At 38.1% G+C, this 21,992-nt stretch overlaps 1 protein-coding gene across 9 annotated transcripts in view; it reads right to left on the bottom strand.

Annotated features, from left to right (window-relative positions):
* Positions 1-21,992, bottom strand: part of RBPJ (recombination signal binding protein for immunoglobulin kappa J region) — a 220,043-nt gene that overhangs the window by 48,395 nt on the left and 149,656 nt on the right. For 2 of the 9 annotated variants that reach the window (XM_040486424.1, XM_040486414.1), the window contains exon 2: positions 17,163-17,345. The exons of the other annotated variants lie outside the window; for them this stretch is intronic. In XM_040486424.1, coding sequence (XP_040342358.1) covers positions 17,163-17,179 — 17 coding nt within the window. In that variant the 5' untranslated portion in view covers positions 17,180-17,345. The remainder of the gene's footprint in view (positions 1-17,162; positions 17,346-21,992) is intronic. 9 annotated transcript variants of the gene reach the window in all.

Genomic DNA, 21,992 nt, shown 5'->3' on the forward strand with positions numbered 1-21,992 from the left:
GAGCCTGGAGCCTGCTTCAGAATCTGTGTCTCCCCTTCTCTCTGCCCCTCCCCTGTTCATGCTCTGTCTCTGTCTCAAAAATAAATAAAAAACGTTAAAAACTAAAAAAATAAAATAAAAAGCATCAAGGTTATGAAAGATAAAAAACTGAGGAACTGGCCAGATTAAAAGAGACTAAAGACACATGATAACTGAGTGCAACATACTATCCAGAAGTTACTTCTGCTATAAAGGACATTATTCAGACAACTGACAAAATCTGAATAGAGCTAGCAGAGTGGAGAACAGGATTATGTCAATCTTAACATCCTAGTTGTGATAATTGTACAGGGGTTATGTAAGGGACTGTTCTTATTTTTATTAGAAATAACCACCACAATATTTAGGGAAACTAAAGGAAAGTTGTCTACTTCTTACCTTCAAATGGTCTAGAGAAAATAAAGTGCGTGCGTGCGTGTGTGTGTAGACATACAGAAGAACAAAGCAAATGTGGTAAAATGTTAACACTTGAGATACCTGGCATTTTCCTTGTAGTATTTTTGTAATTCTTCTGTAAACTGAAATTGTATCAGAATAAAAAGGCCACACACTCTGAGAAACACTAATCTCTCGATCAAGTTGCTGGCCTGACCCTGCTTTGCCACAGAAACTGGTGGTGACAAACCTATCAAAAACATTCAGGGGAGGTGTCATATAAAAGACTATGGCCAGCTTCCTGATACAGCTTTTATGTTCTCTTGATAATTACGCAAAATTCGCTTATAGATGTAAAGTTTTGCTAATACTCGGTGCTAGTGCACAAGTGGACAAACAGAAATCTCACACACTGTCGGGAGTTTAAATTTGTGCAATCTTTTTGGAACACATTTTAACAATGTCTATTAATAATTCAAGAAATTTATTATATAGGTAGACAATTTGTGACTGTGGAAAAATATGCATACGAAGAAACATGATGAATAAAGCGTCATTTGTATTAACAACAACAAAAAAAGTAAATGTCATGTGTACAATTAGGAATCACTTTCTGATTATCTACCACCGCCCAGTCGCAGCCATATATACCTAAAAAAGCAAACCAGTTAGGGGCGCCTGGGTGGCTCAGTCAGTTAAGCGTCCGATTTCAGCTAAAGTCATGATCTCACAGTCCATGAGTTTGAGCCCCATGTCAGGCTCTGTGCTGACAGCTTCAGAGCCTGGAGCCTGCTTTGGATTCTGTGCCCCCTTCTCTTTCCCCTCCCCTGCTCATGCTCTGTGTCTCTCTGTCTCAAAAATAAAGACATTAAATAAAAAAAAAAAAAATTAAAAAAAAAAAAAAGCAAACCAGTTAGCAGCATTCATTTTGAATGAGAAAATAAGGTCCACATTTTCATCTCCCCCAAGTGCACATATAAAAAAATACATACACCTTATACACAATTATTTGTGATAATTACAGGCAGCAGCAAGAATTCCAATTTGTTCTAGAATGTGTCACACAATTTAATAGGTGCCTTATTCTTTACTAATTAAGTCTGGTTTAGGTAAACAGCAAAATAAAATTACATTCTCTAGAAATCAACTCACACACCAAGTGTACAACACAGGTAGCTTAAAGTAAAAATAGATAAAGGCATACGAGTTAAGAATTTACTCAAAAAACAGTCTCAGCAAATTTCCCTGGGAAGCTACTTTAGAAAAACTTATGCCCAATTAAAATAAAGAAATTCACACCCTTAAGGAAAACATATACTTCCACAAAGGGAAATACAATGCAACTTAAAGAGCTTTATATAGGTTCCAATCTTAGCTATCTGCTTAATTTTTGTTAAGAACTCCTTCAAATGCCTCACTTGACCTCATGAACTGCCTTTTAAGGCCGCGTTCAAGAGGTGCAAAGTGTCACCTGATGGAACACAGAGTATCACACATGGGAATGGTAGACAAGTGCTGTGGTAAGTACATGGACTCCAGAGCTGCACTGCTTAAATTCAAATCCCAGATTTAATGCCAACAAGTTGAAGTTACTTAAATTCTATGTCTCATTTTGCTCAACTGAAAACACAGATAACAGTACTTCCATATGAGTCTCACAAGAATTTAAAATGTTGATCTATGTATAGCACTTAAAAGAGTACCTGGTACGAATAAGCACTCAGTAAAACACCACTACTCCTTCAAGGCTGGATTACTCAACGATATTTACTCTAACAAATATGGTAAAACTGAAATCACCCTTCAAAACAAATACACATTTATATTGTTTTAGAAATACATGTAATTAACCATGTATCTCATAGGGATTAACATCCAGAATATATAAAAAACTCCTCTAACTCAACAACAAAAAACCTGATTTAAAAATAGGTACAGGAGAAAAAAATAGGAAAAAGACTTGAACAGATATATTTGTCCGAGAAGATAAACAAATGGCAAATAAGCACGTGAAAAGATACTCAACATCACTAGGCATTAGGAAAATGCAAATCAAAACCATAAAGAAATACCGCTTCGCATCCATTAGGATGGTGATTATCAAAAATAACAAAAAATAACAAGTGTTGGTGAGGATATGGGAAAATTAAAACCTCTGTACCTTACTCTGGGAATGTAAAATGGTGCGGCCACTATAGAAAGCAGTGTGGTGGTTCCTCCAAAAATTATACATACAGTTACTGCATGACCAATCAAATTCAATTCTGGGTGTAAACCCAAAAGAAGCGAAAGCAGGCACTCAAACAGATACTTGCGCACCATTGCTCACAGCAGCATTATTTACAACAGCCCAAAGGTGGAAACAACCCAAATGCCTACTGATGAATGAAGAAATGAACAAATGTGGTATACACATATAATGAAATATTATTCTGCCTTAAAAAGGAAATTCTGACACATGGTATGACGTGGATGAACCTTGAAAACTTTATGCTGAGAGAAATAAGCCAGACACGAAAGGGCACATGTTCTAGGATTGCACTTATATAAGGTACCTAGAGTGGCCACATTCAGAGCCAGAAAAGTAGAATGCTGGTTGCCAGGAGTTGGGGCTGGGGCTGGGGATAGGGGTCAGGGAGCAGAGAGAGTACACAGTTTCAGTCTGGGAAGATAAAAAGCTTTGGAGATGGATGGAGACAGTTGTACGATAATGTAAAGGTACTTAATGCAACTGAACTGTACATTTTAATTAAAAATGGTTAAAATGATACATTTTATGTCGTCATATATAATTTACCACACACAAAAACACATTTAGTTTTGCCTTAAACTACGGCTTAGAGAGGGATAAGGGCTCAGCTTTGAGGGGTCCTAAGTTACTACCAGGTCAAGTAACAGACGCTGCGCAGTAACTTAAACACCAACAAGCAGGTGCCAAAACAAACGAGGAGTATATGAACATATAAATAGAAATAGCACATGTGTATCCACATGTACACAGACACACACACAAACGGTTCCTACCACCATCAAGGCAAAGATACGAAAGGAGAAAGAGAGGTTTGCCCTAGAATTTATCCCTTCCAAGGAAGGGCAGCCCAGACAGCATACAAGTAACCCATCAAAAACTGTTTAGGACTAAACACCTTTCATAGAAAATCCACAAGTGATCATGGACAACTGGCTTATATATGAGATGAAGTCACAAAGTTTTCTCCCATGCATGTCCCCTCTTATTTTTCATGCCCACCTCAAGTTACGAGCAGTGAAGATTTTTTTCCTCCCTACAAATTTTCTGTCAGAGATGTTAAGGTTGTCAGTTCTTTAAAAGCTAAGCAGCCACTTGGAATTTCTTTGCAGGAAGAAATAAATCTGATTATTAATCAGAAGAGGTATTAACTTTTTTCTTATCCTTAAATATTCTAACCTTAGTGAGTCAAAACACACACCCGGGGGGGGGGAGGAAGGGAGGGAGGGGTTGAAAAGAAAAAAGAAGGCAGCAAAAGACATTTTTCTCCCTACAGAAAATTTAGAAGGCCATAACAGTATAACCATCCACAATGGGATTTTTTTCCCACCTGTTCTTCGTGGGTTCTACTCTTGCAAATACATGCAACATTTAGTGTATAAAACATCTGTCTGGGAAGGGCTCCAGTTACCTGTTAACCACTGCCTCGGACAAGTGAACAAGAAACGTCTGACACTGAGGTCAGAACCCCAAGAAGTGGCCATCAATGATTTCTGAGATGGAAGCTTACCCTACAGTACAAAGGGCCAAGGAGATTTTTAGTAGGAAAGGATACGAGAAAAATGGTTACATCAGGAGTTCCTGCCTCCAGAGAATAAGTTATGGAAAAATAAGTAATTTTCAGTAAAAAAAAACCCACACAACTATTAAGCCAAAAGAAATTTTAAAGCCACACTTTATATTGAGTCCTAACGCTCTAAAAATAAAATGTTCCACACACCTGGTATGTGGAGAGAGGCCAAGCATCATACATCACATAGGTCCCATCACACGGAAGGAAATGGGAGGAGTAGAAAAAGCATGTTTCCCTTTCAAAGTTAAGTCCAGTGGGTGTCTCCCTACTTAGTCCTGACTCAGCCTATGTAACAGAAAAGCCTGAGAAGCAGTATCATGCAATTAGGCAGGACATGGAGGCTTGTGATTCTTCCTTAAGGCAAGTACACCTTAGAATGTAGTGATACTGCTAGCCCATTGACAACAGTTTAAAATATATTGCTTGCTGACTTGAGATTATTATTGCCGATGAAATTCCAAAGTAGTAAAAATACTCTCCCCACATTATGTGTATAAATGGATACCAAAAGACATGTACAAGAACATCTGTAGCATCAGACATAAGCCAAAACTAACAACCCAAAAGACCAGTGTCAAGGATCAGATAAATTAAGGAATAATCATACAGTAGAGTGCTATTCAGTAACCAAAGTGAACAAACTATCACCATATATGTGATACGCTGATCGCAAGCAAAAGAAGCCAGACTCAAAAAGGCACAAAATTATACAAATCTGTTTATAGGAAATTCAAAAACAAGCCACACTAATGTGCAGTGTTCATCGGGATACAGGTTACCTGTGGGAGAGCAGCAGAGAGACCAGAAGGGGCAACAAGAAGGGCTTCCAGGGAGCTGGTAACATTCTTGCTTCATGCGTGTGATGGTCACACGTGTATATTCACTTTGTGAAGATTCACTTTCTTTTAATTTTTTTTTTTAATTTTTTTTCAACGTTTATTTATTTTTGGGACAGAGAGAGACAGAGCATGAACGGGGGAGGGGCAGAGAGAGAGGGAGACACAGAATCGGAAACAGGCTCCAGGCTCTGAGCCATCAGCCCAGAGCCCGACGCGGGGCTCGAACTCCCGGACCGCGAGATCGTGACCTGGCTGAAGTCGGACGCTCAACCGACTGCGCCACCCAGGCGCCCCAAGATTCACTTTATTGTACGTTTACAATTTGTGTGCTTTGTTTCTGTAGGTTTATGACATTAATTTAGAAATATATATGTGTGTATGTGGGTATTATGTATATTTTTCTTAATTGTTTTTTTTAATTTTTTTTTTCAACGTTTATTTATTTTTGGGACAGAGAGAGACAGAGCATGAACGGGGGAGGGGCAGAGAGAGAGGGAGACACAGAATCGGAAACAGGCTCCAGGCTCTGAGCCATCAGCCCAGAGCCCGACGCGGGGCTCGAACTCACGGACCGCGAGATCGTGACCTGGCTGAAGTCGGACGCTTAACCGACTGCGCTACCCAGGCGCCCCTCTTAATTGTTTTTTGAATGAATGGCTGGTTGGGGTGGGGGGGTGGAGGGAAAGAGTTCTTTCCTGGAATTCATTCCTATTGCCTTCAAATTTTATTTTAACATCAAAATTTTATAAGGCAGTGATTTCTAGTCCTGGGCTACACCATTCCAGGATGATGTATTTCATATTAAGAAAAGTTAAATATCATGTCAACAGGCATATAAGTCCTAACAAAATTGGTCTTCCTCCCTCTCCATCCAAATTGTAGATCAGATATTCCCACAATCTTCTCTCCTATTTAGTAGGCAAAATATCAGGATCATCTGTGGTAAATCATCTACCACAAGATTACGTATTTTTTAAAAATCACTAACTATGAAATGTCATGGAAAAAATGCTGAATATGTACTAGGATTAAAATGTTCCCATTATTAATCTTAAAACTGGCTTCCTTTGCCTAGCTAATCTAAAACTGAGAAAAGGAAGGAGACAGAAAATGGTTTAATTGTTTTCCCATATTCTGGTTATTTTTATCTTAATCATTTAACACACATTTAAGTGCCTATTGTGTGTTAAGCACTGCACTAGACTTGGAACATGTGGCAACAAATAAGACACACTGTCCCTATCCATACAGACTACACTGTAACAGCAGCTACTAGAGGGCTGGCGTAAGGCTAGTACTATGCCTGCATATCTCAACTGCATACACTTATCAGTCCTATAAGGTAGGTGCTATTATCCTCTTTATAATATGCAGATGCGGAAATTAGCTCAGAAAACTACCTTGCCCAGGCACCTGGGTGGCTCAGTTAGTTAAAGTGTCGGACTTTGGCTCAGGTCATGATCTCATGGTTCCTAAGTTCAAGCCCCAGGCTCCCATGCTGACAGCTGGGAGCCGGGAGCTTGGAGCCTGCTTCGGATTCTGTGTCTCCCTCTCTCTCTGCCCCTCCCCCGCTCGCACTCGGTGTTTGTCCCTCTCAAAATTAATAAAACATTAAAAACACCAACAAAAAAACCAGAGCTAAAGTATAATGTTCATGGTTTTCCATATACTCTGCATTAAGATGGAATTTAGCTAACATGCGAACATGGGGCCAGGGATATGAATTTTATGCTAGAATTGTAAAGTGCAGTAACTGATCCTAAAACTTTCCACGATACAAGCACAGACATGGTTTGCTTCAGTGAGGGGTCCACAAAAAACCAAAAGGAAACCTTCTTTACCCTCCCAATGCTTCAGCTACTGACTAAATCTTAAAGGTAAAGGGTAAAATTTTCTTCGAATACTAGAAAGTGAAAAAAATGCTGTTTAAAGCTATCAATACATAAAATTCAGTAAATCTAAAGACAATTGCCAGAGGAGCTACACCTTGGCTACCACACACATATGCATACAGACACGTGTGTGCCCACATATGTAGGTCATAAATTTGACATTTACTCTTACATTTTCCTCGCACAAGGAAAAATGTTACAATTGTAGTGGGAACTGTGTCTTATGACTTTACTATTTACACTATCGATCATAATTCTGCAAAGTACATTTTCTTCTGAGTTGAAAGGAACCAAGAATCTACACAAACATCTTCAGTAAACAAAGAGGTTTTACATTCTTCTTTTTTACAGTGATAGAAATTATACAAACACAGTACCAGCCCAACCTCCATCAAACCACGTTTGGCCAATTTCTTATGTAGCCAAATCTCTAACACAGTTTGGTATTCTCAAGTATCTGAATTCAGCAGTGCATCCGCCTTTTATTTTCCTTCAAAAAACACGGACCAGAACATTTATGGATAGGGTAGCCAGAATAAGGTCTAATGAATAAAGGTAAGGCTAGGACTCGGGTTTATAAAGGAGTTAAGCAGTTTCAAAGAATCCTGTCCCTGAGGGCATAATAAACGATGCCAATTATCACTTTAAAATATGTAAGATAGGACACTGAATTAAAATGGAGAATTTTAATAAACAAAAATAATAAAATGATCAAAATTCATATGATCAGAATGGGAAAGAGACTTCCAAATGTTTTTTATAATACCATCGCATGAATAAGGAAATGTCTTTCAGCGTTGAGTGTTAATGGCCCAAACAATACATTTCTTCTGAATTACAACAGGCCTTAATATAATAGACCTGCATTTGTGGTAATGCCTAAACCACTCTGAAGAAGTGGTCTTAACCACAATTCAAAGCTTAAAAGATGGCTTTCTGCCAAAGTCTATCCGAGCCAGTAACTTGTCACGCTGCCTTCACGCACCGCTAGGACCAAAAACACAGACCCAGCAGCTAGTATCTGCTTCCTCAAGCCTCACAGGAGGCCCAGGACTCTGAAAGGTAATACGCAAGACAGCGGCACAGAAGTTGAGAGTGCAATCTGACGGCAAACTGCTTTGCCCTGGGTGGGAGAAAAAGCAGCCGAATACTCGAATCATCTGAGGACCTCTGCTCAGCATAAAGGTAAGGTTCTGAACTGGGAACGACCATGAAGTGATTAAAAGTATAGATCATCAGAAACTGATGGTGTCGAAGCACTAACACAGGAGCAAAAGCTGGGAGTCAGGGTAGCAACAAAGAAAACGAGAATAACCACCTTTAATAGGAAGAGGTTTCACTCACCATCTGAGTCATTCACGTATGTATGTACTTAGTGTTTTGCTGTGCTATGAATTTAAATTATGCAAACTGCAAAGCTGTGTTGTCAGAGTTAATTTACTGTCTAGTCGACGGCCCAACATCAAACTGTCTAACTAGAAAACAGGAGGATAGGTCTTCCTTAAAGATAAACTCTACTGCAGCCACTTAATTCTTAACATTCCTTTTACCAACTTCTACACCTGCATGCTCCCTGAAGACATGTCGTTTCCCTACAGTAGTAGTCTTACTGACCTCTTCTCATTCTTTCCTTCTGTCATAAACAAATCATTGACTAATGCTGCCAACTGTATCTCAAATTATCTTCTATATTTCCATTCCCCGATTCCACAAGGCTAAATGAAGCTCTCATTACTAGTATCCACAGCTTCCTAAACTGGCCTCATATAGCAGAACAGAGAAGTATGTAACAACAAATAGCATGTATCTCCTTATATATGCTGTCACTTAATTCTCATTCATAGCCCTGACAGGTAGGCAGTATTTCAAACTTACAAAATTGAGCTCAGAAAGTCACAAGGCAGGACTTTCTCCTACCTCTGACTATGCATTGACCATACTAAGGTCAAGATAATGAGACCCACACATAAATACATAAGGAAGCCATACTCTGGTCCTTAAACTGCTTATCTTCTTTATCTTCCCAAAATAAGGACTTTTTTCTCCCTAATTCACTGATAAATTAATGTCTATTTTCTTTTTTCATTAAACAAACCACCCATCATATGAAAATTTAATGTTTCAGAAAAATCATTTTTTAACCTGTAAACTATTTCTCAGCAAACAAAAACTGTTGAATCTCAAGAATGAAATGCTGTAGTAATCAAACTAGAAAATATGAAACAATGCCACTAGGTTAAATAAACCAGGGAAATCTGATGTGTTAATAGCTGTAGGGATTAGTGGAATCCAGAGCCTTTAAAGAGCTATAGGAGGAAAAAAAAATGCCAACCTGTTTCCTCAATAAATCAGATAGGCACAGTGGATTTTTTTAGGCCATAACTTTTATGCTGAACAACCTTTTTTTTTTTTTTAAATAGAAGTGTGCATAAGAGAAATATGGCCAAACCTATAAGCTTATATTATTCACATTAAAGTTGGCTCAAGTGTGTATAGTGTTAACATCAAGTTTTCAAATATAAGCCTGTAGACAGTATGTGTTCACTAACCCAATAAACCAGAATAATAGCAAGTCATATGTTAAAAAAGAAAAAAAGGTGGCAAAACCAAAAAAAAAAAATATATGGAATAGTAGCTCTTAAACTATAATATTATTTAGATGAACTATTCTGAATTAAAAATAATCATGAACAAATTGATCTGAAATTAGAACACTATTTTCCACATTGGAGAAAAAAATTATAGTCTCCCAAAGAAGTCAATTATTAAATTTACAAGTTTTATAAAGGAGAGAAAAAGAAACTATTTTACCAAGTCCAAAAACCTAAAATGATGACTAATTTCCTCACCTTAATTAAACTATCTACTTTTCCTAAGAAGAATGTCCTGCTATAGTTTACTATTATTACTTGCTCAACAATACCAATGTTCCTTAATGAGCCATGTTGACATCTTCAAAAAAGTATTAATCCATGTTTTTGATAGATTCTTATCAAGATCTAAATGGGGCTATAAACAATACTCCTGAAACAAGGTACTTAGAAGTCCATGTTCCTTTACACAGTTTTGAGGAATCTGATAGGAAAACTTACATATGCCAGGTATAGGTCTCCAGCAATTTCACCCAGGCAATTTTTCATTGTAGTTTCAATAATCAAATACTAATATAAGATCCATTATGTATAAGCCAATAATATTGATGCAACTGACAAATTAACTTCCTGGGCTTTTTTCTTCTTAATGTTTATTTTTGAGAGAGAGAGCGAGTGAGCGAGCAGGGTAGGGGCAGAGAGAGAGGGAGACACAAAATCCAAAGCAGGCTCCAGGCTCTGAGCTGTCAGCGCAGAGCCTGACATGGGGTTCGAACCCACAAACCACGAGATCATGACCTGAGCCGAAGTCGGGACACCCAACCGACCGAGCCACCCAGGCACCCTTAACTTTCTGGGCTTTTTAAATGATGGTGGTTCCTAGGTATGAAGGAAAGTTTAAGACTAAAATTAGATCCTTAATTCTAAGTATAAATTTGAACTTCTGAATGAAAATCAAAGTTAAAGGGGAGTCACAGTTCTAACTGTTGATTTTTTTTTTCCTGGTTATCCCTCAATGCCTTGGTTTGGTTCCAGTATTCCTCAAGAATTAATCCGACCAGTCTGGTCATTATACTCAACAAATCTTTTAATCTGACAGAGGAATACTACTTGTCCTGGGGTCAACCCTTTTGACTTCTGGACAACTTGCTAGGACCTACATTTTATACTATTTTTATAACATCCTCCTTTCTCTCACTTGGTCTGCCCAGTTCTCACACTCAAAAGCACTGTTCACACATTATTTTAAACAGGAAGACTGCAGAGCAAATATTCCTGTTTGTTAAGGCTGCATGTAAAATAGAGAGGAGGTTGTGGGGTAGGAAGAGAAGAAAGGATACAGAGAACACTGGGATGCCACAGAGCAGTGAAAAAGAAAAGGATTGCCTGAGGAAGTGTCAGAGCCACCAAGCCGAAGAGAAATAAAGCAGTAATGGAGTGTCTCGCGGCCATAAAAGGGCAATTGTCCACCTCCTAACAAACTAAATCTGGTCAATCCCAAATATGGAAATGTTTTAGTTCAAATACAGAGCTTTTCTTCTGTGGGATACGAGCATAGATCACAATCATTCTTTCCCTATTTAAAAAAAAAAAAAAAAAACAAAACAACCTCACACTTGGAGATCTACCATTGTGAGAAAAATCTGTTGAATTATTGTATAAACTATTTCCAAGATTTGTTCCCCCGAAGTCCAGGTCTTTCTAACAAAAAACCACTCTAGCCCTTACACAGTTATTCGAGGGCTTCAGTCTCTGCACTGTAAAACACAAACGTTAATTGTAACAACCTGGAGAGCTGGAGGGGGCATTTTGTAAGTCCAACACTCCTTAAATACTAGCTATTATGCACTCAAGATTTTCTCGGTCTTTAATACAAATTCTAACTCAGAGTTCGGTGAGGATAAAACTGAAGAAATTAAAATCATTTCAAAATGTGATTACTTCCTTATATATCCACTCATTCTCTCCATTTGTAAATTAAGAAGCTGGTACATAAGAAATGGTCTGTCCTGCCATGACAGGTCAAGTGCATGTTAATAACCTCTATTACCAAAAGTTTGTTCACTTAACAAGTATTTACTAAGTACCTGCTATGACTAGTCACTGTCTGGGGGCAGGGGATACAGGAGTCAACAAAACACAGTGTGACTTGCAGGGGTAGAGAGAGTGGCATTGAAAACTGGTTCTCAGCAGGTGGAGCCACAGCTTTTATTTCAAAAGTCAATGTTTCCAAAGGATTTTACCTGCTCCAAGTCACCACCTGTACCTGCCTTGTCCCTGCCCCAGGCCACAATTTCCCACTCACAGATTACTTTGTCCACAGGAATTTTAACCAAAAAGGAACTTTCACAAAGGTAAATTTCATGCAGACTTGATTAATCTAGCTGCTTAGCTGCTACAATCAGCACTTGCAGCACATTTTTAATCACCTTGGTCCTCCCATTGTTGTAATGAAACACAAAAGCACTCCACCAAAGTAAATGCTCTGAAAACATACTTTGTCCTACCGACCACCCCAAGAGTTTCTCCCCAGGATTCCTTATAACAAATAATCACAGAGCACAAGCGTGTGAACGAGGGGCGGGCAGGGCGGGGGAGTGGAAGAAGGCAGCTGTCCTTTCCGATCGCTATTTTCCAAAGTCGTACATTTCCAGTCATTATTTTTAAAGAGTATATGCTGACGTGACGGTTGTTAAAGCAACACCTGACGACTTGTGGGCGTCATCTAAAGCTGCCATTATTTTATTTGCAGTTCACTCGCTCTGATGTGTAAGAACCTGGCCACATGGCTGATAAGGTCTCCATAATGAAAACCGTACCCCTCATTTAAGCAACAGGTTTGGCATGTGTGCACATTTCCGGCTCACCTACGCACTAGCCTCCCCATAATCACCTAGCAGTTCAATATTACAAGATAAACTGATTTCTTTTTTTTCACAAGCAAGACATTCCCCAATTTTCATGACAATTACTGACCTAGTATATTCCACTTCAGTTAGGTTCATGCTTGAGATAGGGTTCTAAAGTATTCTTTTAATAGATATCCCAGATTCCAGAAACAGGCAAAATGGCAATGTTTTTTAAAGTACTATAAATTAGCTTGAGAAAGTGCCTAATGCTAACAATGTTATCATTTATACAAAAGATTTTTAAAACTTTGTTATTTTCATAATCTAAAACATCTTTTTAAAACACTCTCAAAGCAGCTAATCTTCATTCTTAAGAGAGTTTTTGACTTGTTTTTAGTAACCAAAAGTATCCTGGAACCATATCTAATAATTAACAGTAATTTATGAAATGTTCTTTCTTCTAATCCTAGATATGTGGTTGGGGCCATCTGTGGCCACTGCTCTCAGTTCGAGGCCAACTAAACTAGAATACAGTTTAGTTTCTTTCTAAACTACATGTTAGGAGGAAAAATCTACCAAAGATAAAGGATACAAGTTGCTCTCATTCTCATGCATGCTGGTAACTAAAGTAAAGGGACATAGTTGTGAAGAAGAAATAAATGCCAGGAAGCAACACCATGAAACTTTGCAGTCTCAACAGGAGAAGCAGCATGAGGAAGAGAGAGGAGGTTGAGAATAAACTGGACTAAAATAATGATGAAAAGCCAAGCGATGCTGTTGATGAGGGTAGGAAGAACTGAACAGTCTGGGAGAAGGCAAGGTCGGGTGGGGAGTGGGAGGTTTTGGGGAAATGGAGTAATGGAAAAAAGGAATTAATTTTCCCATTCTCTGAATCCACAGGCTGTTTTCTGCCTCACCACTAGCAATTTACCCCTGCACACCCCTGCAAAGACAGCCTACCATCAATGGCATACTTAATCCACTGGTTGAGGGGGTGGGGGGTGGGGGGGGGTGGTTACTACTTTATCTTCTGTAATTTCAAAACACGATTTCTAAGTTTAGTATATCGTACCCAATTCAGAGCAGGAACTATGTACGTCTGACTCAAATTCCAAGAACTTGCAAAGAAAGATGAATTGTGCTTATCATCTTTTGGCCTCCTATTCTGGCAAAGATTTCTTCCATTTTTCAACTCCCAAGTGGAGAAAGCTAATATACAAATTCCATTGCTATGAAACCATTTACCAGAAGTCTTCATTCTCTTATTGTTTTCTAGAGAGAAACTGTATTTTAGACACAATCCTAAAACAAACACATGCTGATATTGTCCTCCTTTGAAGCTTTATTTTAAAATATTCACCAGAAACTCTGTGATCACCTTCAACAAATCTATAAAACAAATATCTGCCTGTTAGCAGGACACTGCAGTGGACACAGGCACAAATACAAAAAAATAAAAGGTCTAACATTTAACTACACTAAATATTATAATCTATCTGATTTATGCTTAATCTTTTTGCAACATTAAACTTATGTCTATCTTCTGAATTGAAGCAGCACCTGTTTATTACATGCAAAGTCCTAACATATAAGGAATGAGAAAATGAACTGGGTGGGTTTTAGTATATATCATCAGGTTTTTGGGTTTTTTTTTTTTTTTTTTAACTGTATGGGCCACTTTCATCAATGTAAAGTAAGAGTAAATTCATCCTCAAGCAGTATATATTATAAATTTCTTACCTAGGAGACTTTAAATATTTACCAGGGCAAGCTCACACCTCTTCACATATACCAATAACATGACAAAAAACAAAAACAAAGGGGCACCTGAGTGGCTCTTGATTTCGGCTCAGGTCATGATACTGGGGGTCATGGGACCAAGCCCCACATAGGGCTCTGTGAGGAGCATGGAACCTGCTTGAGATTCTCTCTCACTCCCTCTTTCCCCTGCACATGCACCGTCTCTCTTAAAAACAACAACAACAACAACAACAACAAAAGTGTTTCACAGCTCATTAACTATAACCTACCATCAGAGATAAGACCACTGACTGAACTGATAATCCTGCTTTAGATATCTGAAGTCTTCTGTTTGGCGATCTAGATTTGTAAGACTGAGCTTCATACAATTTCCCAATTGACCAGTACTTAGGTCTTTGCAATCTGGCACATATACATGCCCCTAAAACAAAAGTTTTACAAAGCCATATTGTGGGATACATTAAGACATTTGCTATTCTGTTCTTTTCCGCTTCATTTAATTAAGGGGGAAAGGCAGTAACTTATTCATTTGACTCCAGAATAGGCTACTACTGGCAGTTTGAAGATCACTGATCTATAGATGATAAATACCAGAATGTATGCCAAGGGGCAGTATACTTGATCACTCTACTTGATAAAACACCCTTGTAATGCCACTCAAAAGCCATTATGTTCTCCTATTCTCCTCTACTCCTTAGATACTCTCCTATAATAACCTTCACTTCAAATGAAAGGGATGGTAAGGGGATCCTTGAAGGTAATATAGAGCACGGCATACCATCACAAGCCACAGACTGGAATGTATCCTGGTTATTTCTTAACAAGGTGAAACAAGACAGACCAATAGCGTCTGTGACCATGGTAGGCACACTTAAAGCAATCCAATCAACATAAATGTGTATACATTTTATTTCAGCATTTTAAAAACCTGAAACAAAATATTTTTTAAATAGCCTTTTCTATAGCCCATGCTCTCTGATATTTTATTTTCTATTCTAATACGTGTCTTAATGCTGATCATAACCCATTAAATCAATTTCTTGAATGGGTTGAAACCTGCAATTTGAAAAACATAGCTTTAGAGAATGCTCTACTTGGGCAGAATTAGAGGACCATAGATAAATTACCAGTCTCTGGTGACCACCTTTCACTGATGAGAAAAAGCCCAAAGAATTGAAAGCATCAGTCAAATAGTGATTGTTCATTTAGCTCTAGGAAGATCATCTGAGAAAGTGTAAAACTCAAGGTAAGAAAAATATGTTAATAGCATCCCCCCTCCCAGACCAGGTTCCAGATCTGGCATTTGATAATCATCTGTTACTCAACAATGGCTTCCTACCCAGCACTGTGTGTACAATTTATTCACATAGATATATAACCTATATATAGATATGTACATGTACATGCACACACACATATATATATATACACACATATAAAATGCATTAACATAAATTATATAATTATGTATACTTATGTTACTATATTTTTAATATATAAACCTTTTTTCCATATCATTTTTACAATCTGTCAAAATAATAAACTAAGTGTTAGATCTGAAACATAGGTCAGTTGGCACTAGAGTGTAAGCTCTTAACCACTAAGTTATAAACTTTTCCAAAGGGTTCCCAACTCTGGTCTCTGCATCAAGAATCCTCTGTGGAGTTAAACAAAACAAAACAAAACAAAACAAAAAACAAAAAACAGATGCCCCATGTACTATCCCACAAAAAGAGATTTTTAAAGCTGAAATAGCAAATATTATAAAGAAATACATTTTATAAACAATGTATTCAATATCATCTCCAACCCATGTCAGAAAAGATCTTTATAGAGATTAGATACTATTGAACTGAATGATTGCCTTGGTTAATAAGCAGCCGACCTTACTTCAAAACTTGATTACACTGCTGTCATTATAGGCTAGAATTTAATATAAAGCCCTTTTGTCTTATGTTTAATAACTAAATTCCACCTAGAATTTAACTGCTAACCTGTCAAAAGATCTTAACATAAGGTAGCCCAACTGATAAAAATTACAGACTGCTCTGGTATATTTCTATTAAATTTACCTATCAATGATTTAAACTGTTACCTTCCCAATATACTTTCCTTCATTACCTAAGAGATGAAGAATTCTGAACCCAGTACAACAGTAATAAACTCTGCGTTCTTCCTGGGTTTATTCACTTCCACCATCCCTAAGCAAACATTTAGCAGGAAGCACACCATACAAAAGTAGGAGGTTTCCAAGGTTTCAAATAATTAAAAAGTAGTTCTGACTACATCAGTCAAATAAAATGTATGAACACAAAAACCCCAACAATTTTTGATGGTTAAGTGGGTAATATGAAACCTAGAATTACCACTATTAGCAACCACAAATAACAGTGGGACTACATACCACAAACACGTGAATGATTAATTAGAGAAGCAGTAACAATCACTGTTAATAAGAAGACACTCATTTTCCTCTCAGGAAAAATTATTTGTAAAAGACAAAAACAAGCATGAACTATAAATGGTCCAAGTAAGAATGATTTTGTTTAGTCAAATTAAGGCTCCAACTAAAGCATTTAACCAACTATTTCCTGTTCAGGCCATGAAATGACAGCACGGCAGACAAACTAGTCTATGATGCAGACCACAGAGCTTATTACAGACTAATACATGAATAATTCCTAAACTATTTGGTAAAAGAAATTACAGCCCATCACTATTAAAATCCAGGGAAAGTATCTATCCCAGTGTCTTCTATAACCATTTCTTGGGGCGGGGGTGGGGGTGGGGTGGGGAGGGAATCATTCATCAAGCTGGTGATAGATACGTGGGTTTTTTTTTTTAACAAAAGAAAAAATACTACCACCATAAATCCATAACCACATCTATAATCTAAGTATTAAAATCTCTTTAACTATGTGACAATTAAATATAGAATCATGAGCGTTCATTCTATCCATGACCCTGGGGTCACTGGGAGATTTCTAAAGCATACCTTTTAATCCACGCCATGGTACTTCAAGAACATGTTAAGGTAAGTCACAGCTTGGAACACTTCGATGCACCTCAAAACACCTCAGCCAGTGTATCTGTATCATTCTCCTTTCCTTTTGAGATCATAATGGTTCCGAAGAACTATAACGCTTCCATTTGAATGATAGTCTCATAATTTCAATGACTTAAAAACAAAAACAAAAAATAAGGACTTAAGTGTTGGTATGTTAAGCCACTGGTGCACTGTTAACTGCTGCCACGACTAACAAAAACAAAGCTGCTGCTGCTACTACGGAAGTCATTTTTTAACGTGAGGCCTCATTATGAATAAGAAGGAATACATGCTTAGCAGTTGGCGAGACAGCTCTGGCTTTACGGAGATCCAACAAAACCCCACAAAATCTCTTTGCCCCAACTGATTCTTCAGTGTTCTTTTCACGAAATGAAAATAATCTAAAAGACAGATCTGAACACTTGGTGGGTGCCTCTGATGGACCAACTCTTCTATTCCGTGTTACAAGAGAGCTGAAAATAACCCACACAACCTGCATAAAAGGGAACTCATTAGTAAGTACAGCAGAGGGTCCTGTCCCACCTGATGCTAACATTGCTAAATCTTTTTAATTCCATGGAAGTCATTATGCTGAAAAGAGCTCCAGTTCGTAAAGCTTACTTTTATAAGAGTATGCACGTATCAATGAACAACACATGGCTAACTACCAAGTGGTACTGCTGCTCTGCGGCTGCCCTGGCAGGTTTCCGTCCCGCGGTCCTCATTCCCACCCACCTTTCTTATATAAAATACTTAAAACACTTCATTATTCAAGTGATACGATAAGTTTATATGCCACATTGTAAATCTAAGAATTCACTCTACTTTTGCCTCAGGTTTGGCAATCTGTGACAGTCACCAGAAGGAGTACTCAAGCTACACAGAGAAAGTAAAACTAACTGACAATCAATACGCATTTGTCATAAAGAAATTAAAATTACTTTAGGATGACTGAAGTAAAAGCAAGCCATAAAAAGGGCTTCCAAAGAAAAAGAGTCACCGGAACAGGTCTGTTATGCTCTGGGTCTATGGAACAGCTCGTGTGACGGTAAAAGACAAGAAATGGAAAATGACAAAATTTCCCAGCCAGCACTAAAAAATCTGTGTTAAGGAAAAAGTGGAACTACTTCCTTTTTGCAAAAGTAGGTTCAACTGATGAAAACCTTTCAAAGTCCAATGTCAGAAAATTACGTATTTTTGAGATTTAGATTTATTGCAGGTTGTGGAGAACGCAGATTACAAAATACAGGTCTCTCTTCAGAAAGCTGATAACAGTGATAAAACTGCATAGAGGAAAGAATTCTACCAGGGTAGGCAGGAAGAAGCTAATGAAGAACACAATCAAGGGACCCGGCCCAGTGAAATCACTAGAGCCACGGTAGTGTTTCTGAACAGATTGTTTTACCACGCAGTGGAACCCCCCTGCCCCTTCTCACTTCACCTCAAGGCCTCCTGACGGGCCAATGGATGTTGCAACTCCCTGGAAGTGCGCTCGCCTTGCTTTCTCTACCCTGCTCCTCCAAGTAAATGCGTCCTACACACAACTACTAGCTTAATATTCCTGAAGGACAGCTCCTCCCTTGCACGTAAAAATTAATGTCAACTATTGGGAAATAGGGCAAAATATAAATACATTAGATAAAAAAGAATCAAAGCCTAGGTCTGAAGCTCTTATTACGTCGTTTCATTTTTAGAACCTCATTTTATAGAGGACAAAATGGACACTGTGGTCAACTAACTGACCCAAGAAAGCAAGCAGCAAAAGAACTAGGACCTAAATCTAGACCTTTTAGCTAGAATTTCAGCACTTTTCTGTTACAATATTGTTGCAGAATATTGCTGGGGGAGTGGGGGTCCTGAGGCTGACATCCGTTGTCATTATGCCAAGAACCGTGCAAAGCACCACTGCTATTTCATCCTGGTCTACCACGCCCGAGACTGAGGAGTTAGTTGCCTCCTTCTGCAGCGGGGAGGTCGGGCTCAGAGATTATTTAAGCAATCTGCTACGCCAATCTATCTTCTAGAGTAAGTCAGAAGAAATCAAGTCCAACACTTGCGTTTGTTTTTCAACCTGGCTGATATAACAATAATTTAATTTTACAAAGCCTTCTTCACTCAAAACCCAGTCAAACATATGTGAATAGATCTGTAGCCATGGTTTATATGTACAGTTTGTCAAGCCACTAAGGATTAGAATCAGACATATACACTAAAATCAGAATCTCCATTTGAGTCCTACAAATGAAATCTAGTATTTCCATGAAGTTATACACTTAAATATCTTTTCAAGAGGACTTGGAAACCACAGTAGTTATCAACATGAATTTTAGATGACCAAAGAAAAATGAGCAACGAAAAGTATTTTCCTTAGGAGGATACATGCCAGGATGCCCGGCTGGCTCAGTCAGCAGAGCATGTGACTCTTGATCTCCGGGTCATGAGTTCAAGCCCCATGTAAGGTGTGGAGCCTACTTAAGGAAAAAAAAAAAAAAAAAAAAAGAGGGTACACTGCCACATTTTTTTAATTTTTTTTTCAACGTTTATTTATTTTTGTGACAGAGAGAGACAGAGCATGAACGGGGGAGGGGCAGAGAGAGAGGGAGACACAGAATCGGAAACAGGCTCCAGGCTCTGAGCCATCAGCCCAGAGCCTGACGCGGGGCTCAAACTCACGAACTCGAAGATCGTGACCTGGCTGAAGTCGGACGCTTAACCGACTGCGCCACCCAGGCGCCCCTGCCACATTTTTCCAAATAGGTCCTGTCTCATAAACTACTACCAGTATTAGCCTCATGGAAAGAGATATTTACTAGCTCAGAGAGGGGAAGCCATTCAGTCAGGTTATCAGTAATTAAAAATACAAACAAAACAAGCCCCCTCCCCAAAAGTAGATGGACAGCTCCCTCCAATACTTCAAAGCATTATTAAACTAAAAGAGAAACAAAAAGCACCGAAGAAAAATCCGCCAAGTTAAGGAAAGGAAACTCCTAAACAATTTCAAATTTGAATGGAAACCATGCATCCACACTACATTTCAAAACTGCAGAAGTGATCAACACAACTACTACGGCCACTGTTTGGTAAGCAGTTAGATGACTCAAAGAAACCACTTTATACACTGCTGAAACAAAATCTTGCAGAATTACTACATTTAAGAGTCAAACTATTACAATAAAAAACTTAAAGGTCTTTTTAAAAATATCTTCATCAATAACACTAACCCTTCTGTATAACTTATTTTACAAGCATTAATACCCAAAATAGTGGATTACAATAGGAATGCCCCTCAGAAATTCTGATGTGCAACTATATACTTTTTAATTGTAAAATTAGTGTTTTAATTAAAGACTCTATGCAACTGTCTACAAAATATTTCACTTCTTATAAAAGAGACAAATATATTTCCATGCCAGTTGTTACAGCCTCCTTCACTATGCTATGTCCAACAGGGAAACTGTTATCTTTATCTTTTTAAACGTATTATCTAACTACCAAAGACCTGGAACAAACTAGGCACTAATGACCTAAGTATGTGAACATGTTATGCACCACATTTTGGATACATGATTGACAACTAAACAAACAATGTTCATGATGGGGGGCATGTCTGATATACTCTAAAACATAGTAAGTATAGAAACATTTGAGGGGCGCCTCGGTGGCTCAGTCAGGCGTCCGACTTCGGCTCAGGTCATGATCTCATGGTTCATGAGTTCAAGCCCCGCGTTGGGCTCTGTGCTGACAGCTCGGAGCCTGGAGCCTGCCTCGGGATCTGTGACTCCCCTTCTCTCTCTGTCCCCTCCCCAGCTCATGCTCTGTCCCTGTCTCTCAAAAAATAAAGAAACATTAAAAAAAAAAATTAAAAAAAGAAACATCTGAGTAAATGAAAGAAAATATTTAGGAAGGACTTACATACTGCAATGACAATATTAAAGACAACAGAGACTTTAAGAGAAGATAGTTTGACATAGGACATTTTTGACTGAATTCTGTTTTGTTTGTAACTACTGAATACAATGCTTATGAAGGTAGATTAGCACTACTGCTAAAGGGTAAACTTCAAAAAATTAGAAACAGATGCCAGTAACTTCAAATTTTTAGGTTTTTGTAAATAGACTCACATAGTAATTTGAAATGACAATAATGAATGCATTCTGATGTTCACTGCAATATTACTTACTAAGAAAGGAATGAGAATTTCTTTCCAACACAGGAATAGTTAGATTATGGCATAGCCACACAATGGAAATAACAGTCAACGATACTGAAATTTATAACATGGTAATATGCTAATTATATAGTTACTTAATTACATATAGTGTTTTCCCACATTGTGTATCTTTTTATATATTTTAACAAATATAGAGAATTATAAATACAACATTTATAAATATCTAAGTTCCATGACATCAAGAACCATTTCAGATGTACCTCTAGCACTTATCACAGTGTCAGAGAGGTGTCTTCACACAGGAGACAATGAAGCGTGGTGGTTAGAAGAACGGGCTCTGAAGAAAAGGCTGCCTGGGTCTAAATCTGAATCCCAGATCCACAACTTACGAGCTAGCTATGCAACTTCAAGCAAGTTAATCATCACTAGGCACCTGAGCTTCTCCTTCTGAAAAATTGGGATGAAAATACCGTTTGTGTAATGGAAGAAAAAAAAAATGAGTTAATACATGTAAAAGCTTTAGAACAGTGTCTGGCACATAATACTGCCCAAATGAAAGGAGACAGGATGAGAAAGAGAAGCAGTGGGTTCTCAAATACCTAAGTAAA

The sequence above is a fragment of the Herpailurus yagouaroundi genome, unplaced genomic scaffold (assembly GCF_014898765.1).
Source record: "Herpailurus yagouaroundi ecotype Mexico unplaced genomic scaffold, PumYag 28, whole genome shotgun sequence".
NCBI classification, from domain to species: domain Eukaryota; kingdom Metazoa; phylum Chordata; class Mammalia; order Carnivora; family Felidae; genus Herpailurus; species Herpailurus yagouaroundi.